Source organism: Austrofundulus limnaeus, unplaced genomic scaffold, assembly GCF_001266775.1.
Source record: "Austrofundulus limnaeus strain Quisiro unplaced genomic scaffold, Austrofundulus_limnaeus-1.0 Scaffold12, whole genome shotgun sequence".
NCBI lineage: Eukaryota > Metazoa > Chordata > Actinopteri > Cyprinodontiformes > Rivulidae > Austrofundulus > Austrofundulus limnaeus.
The window spans coordinates 4216812-4226402 of record NW_013952414.1 but is presented as its reverse complement, the minus strand read 5'-3'; the positions used below and the strand labels follow the sequence as shown (position 1 = coordinate 4226402).

General features: G+C 37.2%; 1 protein-coding gene across 2 annotated transcripts in view; it reads right to left on the bottom strand.

Moving 5' to 3' along the window:
- The window catches only part of neto1l (neuropilin (NRP) and tolloid (TLL)-like 1, like), an 84306-nt gene extending 75753 nt beyond the window's left edge, over positions 1-8553 (bottom strand). The window contains exons 1-5 of one of the 2 annotated variants that reach the window (XM_014002360.1): positions 8029-8553; positions 7823-7883; positions 7338-7391; positions 7123-7257; positions 5856-6104 (exon numbers count right to left, since the gene is read on the bottom strand). In XM_014002360.1, coding sequence (XP_013857814.1) covers positions 5856-6104; positions 7123-7257; positions 7338-7391; positions 7823-7883; positions 8029-8037 — 508 coding nt within the window. In that variant the 5' untranslated portion in view covers positions 8038-8553. The remainder of the gene's footprint in view (positions 1-5855; positions 6105-7122; positions 7258-7337; positions 7392-7822; positions 7884-8028) is intronic. The other variant, XM_014002359.1, reaches the window with a different exon arrangement.
- Positions 8554-9591: the final 1038 nt, after the last annotated feature.

Here is a 9591-nt window from a genome sequence, read left to right as displayed (position 1 = left end):
AATCGCTGATATGACCAATATTCAGATTATGCTTTCACAAAGCTTCTCAGTAAAATTTATTTGAGAATATAGAGTTAGATTTCACCCTGAAGCTGTATTATAAACCAAAAGCCAACTAACTGTAATGTTGGTAGCTGAGTTGCCTGAATTGCCCCCGTCACTGTCCATGCTGAAAAGCTGAACAGTTAATTGAACAAAATGCAGCAAATGAACCATTTTACGTGCAGCAGTGAAAGGGTCGGGGGAGAAAAAAAAGCATGAACCAACTGAGTGTAATTTCCTTGACAGATAAATTGTGCATCACATCATCAGGGCAGCCAAGTTCATCCGATAACTGTTCAGTGTCTTTTAAATCAGCATTTCTAACTTCTTTTGATGCCACAGCTGATTGAATACATACCATCTGAAAGACTTTCAAAGCTTCTGTTAAGTACCTCAACATTTACTTTATATACAAAGCTTCAGGCTGGGAGGTGCCAAAGTTATTTGAAMGTGCACAAGGCTTTGACAGGCTATTAAAATTATAATTGAACAGTTTCATAACACACCGATGGGCCATGATCAAGTGTCTCTGTGAGGTTAAAATGAGTGTAATATTGCTGCTACACACAGGCGGATAAAAGAGTTTGTGAAAGAACAGAACCAACCACTGTGCAAATATCTTGGGTCAAAATTATGTAAACAAAAACAAAGTGGAAGSCTTAGCTTTCCTTGAAGAAATTCATATTACCCACAGCTTTTCAGGCCAGACCTTTAAACCATCTTCTCATGTTGAGAAAAAAGAGTTACAGCTATTTTAGYTTCCTTGAAAAACATGTTTGCGAAAATCTCCTGCAGTGTTGCCCAATCTGATGGTCGTCTAAGTGATAAGGTTTCTCAGCTTTTACCACATCGAATTTTAGTTCAATGTGTCTAAAACTGACAGGGTTATAATCTATTTTACATGATGTGTATACAGTACCATATTTACGCTGATGGCTCCAGTAAAAAAAGAAACAAGGCTAACTTCAACAGTTATTGCTAAAGTGTTGGGCAAAAGTCTTGAGCAATGTGTAGTGCTTTGAGTTTGAGTCGAGAGCTGTTCTCAGCTACTACCAGGGCAGCAGGATATTGGACAAACCTGTAAATGTGGGTGATCTGGGTTCAGAGCAAAAAAAAAAAAAAAAAAAAGAAAAACATTTCCATTCTAGCATGAATTTTTAAAAAGTATGAAGAGATCCATCCAATTGCCCAAATACAGTCCACAAAGGGCTCCAGTTGATTGGCCTGAGTAACAAAACTCATAAATTAAAAAAAATCAACAATTTTTGGTCCCAAACGCCATCAGTATTCTCAATCAAACCAAGTGATAACGCATATCTGACTGAGCTGCTAGGGGTGGAGCAATTTTGAATCTTTTGTAAGAAAGTGTGTTTTTATGACCTTATTTTATGAACTTTTATAGGTTTTTAGTGTTGTGTTTGATATGTTGTTCTGTATATTTTAGTATATTACATGTCTGTTGAGCCAGGGAAAAATGTCCACTTTGGTGTACATTAAAGTTCTATTCTATTCTATTCTATTCTATTCTATTCTATTCTATTCTATTCTATTCTATTCTATTCTATTCTAAATAGACACATTTTGAAACATTTTTGCAAGCTAAATTTTTGCAAAACTTAGAATTTAATGCAACAAAATAAAACTTTAAATAAATTTCAATTAATTCATATAGTAAAATGTAATAATACACATTCCTTTACACATCACCTCTACCATTATCAGCCAATCACCCCCAATGTCTGGCCCCCTAGCTCAACTTTTGTAAAAAATGACTGAGCGGTACTCATTTTTTGTTGGCTGAAAATGATTAGCTGTGGCGGCCATCTTGAATAGGATGAACACCATAAATTATACATCCAATGATACCTTTCTGAGGGTTTTATTAAAATTTGTTCAGTGTTCATGAGATATTTTGCTGTGACATTCTCGTCATCAGTACTTCCTCCCTAAGCAGCTGTCCAAATATCGTTGGTCATGACAAGCATGAAACTTTGAAAAGAGAAAAAAGTAGAGAGGAGAAAGAGAGCTTTTAATTTCTCTCCTCCTAAAATGTCTGAGCAACGACAGTAACAGGAAGTCATTCATGTTACCTCTGTTGCCACTTCGCTCCTATTCATCAGAGGGCCGTTTGAATAATCACGGAGCAGCTGCAGATGTGAGGCACCATTCACATCTCCAGAACTCAGAGCATCAAATCGAGTGAATTTGAGACTTTTATCTTCTTTAATTATGTAAATCACACGCCACAGACGTTTCCTATCAAGTCGAGAGGCAACGCTTTTTTCTTTTCTCTCAGAAAAATTTTCAGTGAGACTCCAGGGAGAAGCAAGACGAAGCAACAATCCTTGAAATGCACATTAAAGGGAAAAGTTGTCTGGGTTATTTATCGTTGAAGGAAAAAATGAATGGGTCCTTCTTTTACGCCACACTCTAGATTTTGGGTTGCAGACTTCCTTTCACTGCATCAAAAATAGGTTTCTAAGTAACTCAGCAACAAACTTTAGAAAGCCTGTGCTGCAGTTACACTTACTTATCTCATGATTATTAGCAACCTTTTAAGTTTGCTTTCTCTGCTTTCTCTGCTTATTTGCTTTATGTGGCAACGATTTTGAATCATGTTGACTCCAAATGTTTATCAGCTGTAGATAAACCTCTAAAAGTTTAATTTAAATCAGGGGTGTCCAACTCATTTTCACTGAGGGCCACATGAGCTTCATGGTGGTCCTCAAAGGGCCAGTTGCAACTAACTTTGACTAAACATGAATCATGTGGCTACAGCTGAAGGCAGCTAACAAAACAATAACTGAACTCTACATGGTATTTCCTGCATAGAAACAGCATTTAAACAAATCCTCTTMAGGCCYTGTCACACTAGACAACTTATGCCAACTTATGAACATTTTAATCTACAATGAAGATGGAATTGAAAATAAATCAACAGGAAGCTTCTTTTCAGAGTGTACATAATGTAATTCTAACAAATTGATCAAATATATAACTTATCAGCAATTTCGACATGAAAATGTTTCATAAGTTGGCRTAAGTCATCTAGTGTGACAGGGTCTTTATAAACACTGAAAAGTACTAAGTGTACAACTGACTAAATGTGACATACACAGTACAGAAATACTATTAAAAGCAAAAATAAAAGAGTTTTACTCACTTTTGAGTTATGGTAATAGCTGTGGGGTTGAATTTTGAAATCTTCCACATTCTGCAGAGAATCCCCATGCTTAATCAATCAATGCTGGCTTTAAAGTAGCTTATTTTGAGACATTAATACAGGGCTATTTAACTAAATTGCWCAGGGGGCCACAGTTACTCAAAGTCAACAACTCAGGGGGCTGGACAAGTATTATTATCCTTGAGCTTTTTAAATAATTTATGTAGTTGTATTGACTCATAAATTTGATGTTTACAACTGATATAAAATATATTTCTATATTAAATCAAGCAAGAAAAACATTCTGGTGGGCTAATCAGAAGTCTCCCGCCAGCCAAATATGGCCCATGGGCCTTGAGTTTGATATGTGATTTAAATTAATCCACTGGTTCATGAACTGAAAGTTAATGACAAATGAACAGGAAAAGAAATCAGTATCACTTGTCTTTTTAAGAGCAGGAAATAAAAAGCTACAAAATGGCTTTGAAAACCAAACTATTCAACGTGAGCGCATGCGTCTTCTTTTTTATGGACACCTAAAAAAGTAAAAGCGCCATAGAAATAGTGCAAGAAAATGGTTATTTGTGACCAGTCTTTGAGTGTTTTCCTGTAGAGTTGAGATAAAAATCTCAGCGAGATAGGAAAAAAAGAGAATCAAATACAATATTTCTTAAATGCACTTTCAAGAAAACAAAAATGTCACCTTGTGTGGAAAAATATAACCTTTATTTTAGTTACCTTCTCTTTTCAATTCTTCCGTAAAACAGTCATTAAACAATACGACTTTTATCACAATTACAAAAAACCAGACTGAGTAAGAATTTACTTGCTGTGCCAGATTTTATTGCTCTAAATGTCACAGTATCACAGTAATCTGGAACGAAGAGCTCAACCATTCTGATTTCTCTGAGTCATTACAGACAGATCTACACCGCTGTTCACCTCAGCAGCTTTCTCCTCAACAGCCTGCAGCTGGTAGCATGTTATTTGGATGAAAGGTCTTTGTACTCCACATGTGCTTGTCACATAAACAATGACACACTCAAACATCTTATGGCAAAAGGCCCCCTGCAGGTGCAGCGGACGTGGAGGAAAAAAAACTGGCACAACCTTCCTGTTTCTTGGCACCATGCCTTTCATGGCTCAAATCCACTGCAAACACACATAAATCTTGGACCGTCTGAGCCAATATAACAACTGCATCCTCGATTTTTTTAATGCCGGGGTGCAAATTTATGGTTTTGCTACCCACATAAGCAACAACGATTTTGATTGAGATTGGTAGCTTCAAGACTTCGCTGGCCCTTTGCTTGAAATAATCAGGGAAACATCACTAATGTAAACCATGTTGCTGAAGAAATAGTAGTTATAACTCACTTTTTGTCATAGAGGTTAAATAACTGAGGATTCAATCAACATCGGGTTGAGAATTCCCATTGCACCTACACCCAGTGGCGGATCTAGGATTTTTCTGAGTAAGGGGCCATCAAGGGGCCACAATTTTCAAAGAGGTGCCAAGTATTTGTTCAACATCCTTTCACACAAATTCCCAGTGCATACATTTTACACTTCAAACACTTGTAATGTAATGTATTTTTTAAAAGTTACCACTTTACAATAAGGCCCCCCTTATAGATGGCTTTGAAAAAGTTTTATAGTTAGGTTAATAATTAAGGTTAATAATTAATCTGTAAACACTTTAAAAACATTAATACATGTTTATTATGCAATAATTAAGGACGAGAAAGAGACAAAATTGTCCAGTTTCATTTAATAATGATTTATGAAATGTAAACTTTACAAATGAATTAATAACCTATCTATAAACTCTTTATAAGCCAAGGGGAGATTGATTGTAAAGTGGTACCAAAACTCTTGCACAGTAAATTCTCCTCACCAGTTTTTCATACATTTTACTGTACATAGATAAAATATTTTCAAACACGTGAGAGAATCCAGCCATCATTTGCCAGTTGAAAGACTTTTTTGCAGGATTGTTCACATTTTAAGAAGAGAAGAATTCTGTAAGCTTGCTTCATTTTGGACTTTACTATTTTGACTCATTAGCGCAACTAGTGTTTGAACATGGAACTGCACCCACCATCATCACCCACAGGTAAAGGACAGATGAGTGGCAGGACAGGGGCACTTCAGGGGGCCAATCAGATTTCAGCTGGGGCCAATGCCCCTGTGGCCCAGCCCCTGCCTGCAACTACATGATGTGAGCAAAYATAGTTCTCAAATTTCCTGTTTTTGTTGCCATCAGTCGTCACAATGTGTAGATTCAGGCAGATAAAAGAGGCAGTTTCCCACAGAACTAAAGTAGAAACAATGAAGCTTTTCCAATTAGACCAAAGAAGGTTCAAACTCCTCCACATCACTCTAAAGATTTAAAATAAAAAAGGAAAGAAAAAAAACAAAACAACACTGTCAGTTCAGTGATAGCTCACCGCCAATGGTTCTACTGGCCGTGTGCTGACAGACAATCAATTAAACTGCAAAAAGCTCCCCAAAGGTCGAGACCCGCAGGAAATCCCTGCTATTCATTAGGAATCATGCTGCTGAAGCCATAAAACCTGCAACTGCTTAAAAAAAGAAGGAAACAAGTTGACCTAAGCAGCAAACAAAGCAACCAATAAGGGAAACCTACCTGCTGTGAAGTTGTAACTTGCTGAAAATCCCACCCCTTCCAGTTCTCCATCGGTTACAAATTTTATCCACAGATATCGGCCACTGCTCCTGATGTCTGGCGGGCCGTGCTGCCCGCAGTACCGGCCCAGCATCGGGGAAAAGCCAAACGGTCCATCCCGAACCTCGATGTTGTCAAATTTACATTCCCAAGAGGACTCGATTGAATAACTCTCCTCAAAGTGTAGATCAATACACTGCCTTGGGGGAGCTGGGAGGAAACAGTGAAAACAATTAGCACGAAGCAGTGGAGTAAAATACAGGCTGAGTTTTTACTGATTAATATTTCACCTGTTTTATCAGCATCATGCGTGCAGTCTATGTCTCTTTAATCATTGCTGCTAGTTCATTTCTAAACATGATGATAATCAACGAGCAATCCTCTTTCTACATATGAATAAAAGAAATRCTTTTGATTTCTAACGAGCAATACTTTTAGTCATTTATTGATTTTCCCCATCAGTGAAACCACAGGGAAGCCAAAGTTCTGAATAAAAACAGCTACATCACCTTGTTGTCTGAATGCTGATTCAGCATTTACACTATTGTTGTCCTTATTTTGTAAATTATAATCATTATTAAATGTTTTTGCAATGTAGTTACTTGGGCATACTTTGTTTTAAAAACATTCTGGTAATTCAACAGATGAACTCTATGACGTCATGTTTTTTTTAGTGTTATACTTTTTGAAATATTTTTCTTCAATCCCTTCAATATCATTGTTCTCTTTGAAATCTACTTCAGCCACCTTCCTCTGTTTTTGTCTTTTTTATGCTACTTTTACTTTCAGCAATTATTCTGCTACTTTTGGTTACCTCTGTTTTGTTTCTTTGGGTTAGCCTTTAGCTTTTTTTTTTTACCAGTACTTTTAGTGCTTTTGTTATTTTTAGGAACTAGCCCGCTACATTTTAGGCTCTTAAAGCAAGCTTGTATTTTTTTGTTCACTTTTAACTTGCATTTTGGTACTTTGTTAGCTACTTACTACATTTAGTTATTAACCTCTTGCCACTTTTAGTTTCTGTTTTGGTGTTTTTTTTAACCTCTTTGGTTACTTTCAGCTAGTGYTTTACTGCTTTTAGTTGCAGCTTCTTTCAGCTTTACAACACAGTTTTAGTTTCTTCTGCAAATTTCAGCAGAGGATTATGACTTAGCATTCACACTGCCTTAAAAAACACAATTTCTTTCTTTTTTTATTGTTTTGTGCCACTGAGTGTAAACATCGTCCTCACCTTCGAGGATGTAAACACACTCTGTGTTCGGGGGGTATTTGTTTGGGTAATTGGGAGACGTAAAGAGCCCTCCTTCTGGTTCTTTCACCCACGTTCCACACTGACCTGCAGGCTTCACTCCAGAGTTGTTTTTCACTTAAAACAAGAAAAGACAAACTGTCAACAAATATAACTCAAGCAAGAGCATATAGGGATAATCTGGTGATGGGGGCTACCTGTATCCTTTTTTGTTGCTCCAGACAACCCAAGTAGGAGCAGACTTGCAACAACTGTGAACAGACAGAATTATTATTATTATTATTATTATTATTATTAGGTTTGATTAAAAATTCAAAAAGTAACAATAAATTATCATTTTGGTCAGAAGAAAACAGCTTTATTAGTTGGTTATTCCTTTGAAAATTATAAATATATTAGGGGTAAATAACAAATAATCTAAACAAATGACTGTTTCATTATTTTATTAACATTATCTTTAGTAAAACATTCAAAAAATATCTAAGCACTTGTGCTGTGACCTTCAGTGAGTTTCCCTTTTATCACAATATAGTCCTTGATTTCTCTTTATCTGTTGCTTTAAAGTCCTCCACCACTGATCAGCCTGAATCATGTGGACTTTTTCTTTTGTCTGATGGCAAATGGCGCAATAAGATCAACTGATCAATTGTGATTTAAATGATGAGAAAGGTGGTTGTCTTACCGTGATGGAAGCTGTGCCCATGTACCATGTCTATTTCTTTCACAAACGGCTTCAGACTCAACTAATTCCATTTAGATTTAAGAGGGAAAAAAGACAAAGATGATAGTTTGTTTTTGCAAATTCATACAACCTTAAAAAAGCAACTATKTATCAATATATAAAGTGAAACAAAAATCTTCTTGTGATGTCTCAAAATAACTAATCACCAGTTTCATATAAAACCAGAAACAGTTCCAAACACTCGCCAGATTTCCATCCAAACGTTTCCAAAACGCTTTGGTGCCTTTGATGCACTGAAAGGATTAATAGTCCCTTCATCAGCCCTTCTCTAATCGCTCCACCTTTGCGATCTTCTTTCAGCAAAGAAAAGAGAAGATAAAGAAAAAAAAAGATGCGGACAGCCTTGTCCTTTTTGGTTCCTATCAGGAACGGGAATCCTTCAGACGCATCCAGGACCGCGCAACACTCATCTCTGCGGCGTTTCCTTCAGTCCTCTGTGGTGCGTAAAATTCACCAGGAAAAAGACGCGATCTGGAGGAGATTGAAGATTTATCCACAGGAAGAGGCAGGAGCTCGCGTGGGCTTCATCCTTTCCCCTCCCGCGTGCCTCTGTCTGAGTCTGCTCCTCTCTGCAGGAGTTAAGGTGGAATCTGTCTCCCCTCTTCCTCCTCTCCTTCATCCAGACCAGCACCGACCGGAGCGCCGTACTTCCAATGCGCAACAATCTCTCCCCTCGCGCTTTTACCACGCACGCGTTGTCAAACTTCTCCAGCACGCGGGATCATCTCATCCAGATTGAAGTGAAGCAGTAAAAACGCGAACTGCTGAAATCCAGTTTTAAACAGAAGAAAACGGTTCAAAAAATAAAATAGGATGGGAAGAAAACGTCGATTTAAAGAAACAAAAATGAAAATAAGATGTTTGCCATTAAAATAAACAATATAAAACAAAATGAAATAAAATAAATAAAGCTCCTTGAAGGATTGCACGTTTAGAAGTCAGGTTCAGAGAATGACTCAATTACCACATTAAATTAGCCTTTAGCTAATTTTTTTTACAGCCTAATGATTTGTGGCGGCCATCTTGAATTTAGTTAATTCCAAAAGTCCATTAGATGTGCATCTTGGTTGTTTTCTGCAGGTTACAATAAAATTGGTCCAGTGGTTCATGAGGTATTTTGCTAACAAACAAATCTCAAACATTTTCTTTCTGGTTTTATGACCGTGGGCAATTAGGAATCCTAAAATCGGAGTTAGAGCTAAACTTTCAGGCGATCACATTGGTGTTTAAATTCTCCGGTACCTAACCAAGTTTCCAGTCTCTTCCCTTTAATAGAAAGAGAAATGATGAAGGAAGATAAACTGTACTTTTTTTTCTTTTCCCACTAAAACACCACAGAGCCCTGCCCCAATGTGTGACTGTCAAGATGCCCTCCTTTCCCTTCAAGAGTTGTCGCTCTCACACCTGACGACAAAACTCATCACAGGATCCTCAGGGASACTCAGGGGCCTTGGCTCTCAAAATAGTCTTGGCACTCAGGAGACTATATACTGTATACTCCCACTGCAGCAGTTTCATCCTCACTTCCTTTGTTTTTGTGTGTGTGAAAGTGGGGTTCGGTTGAGAMCAGTTATTAGTATTTCACCCATTGAAGGTAGCTCTTTAAAACTTCATATTTGAACTATAAGTATTTTGACTGAGCAGGTCCAATTCCAATCTCACCAATTTCACAATGGTTAATATGAATGACAAAAATAAGTAGTTGTAAG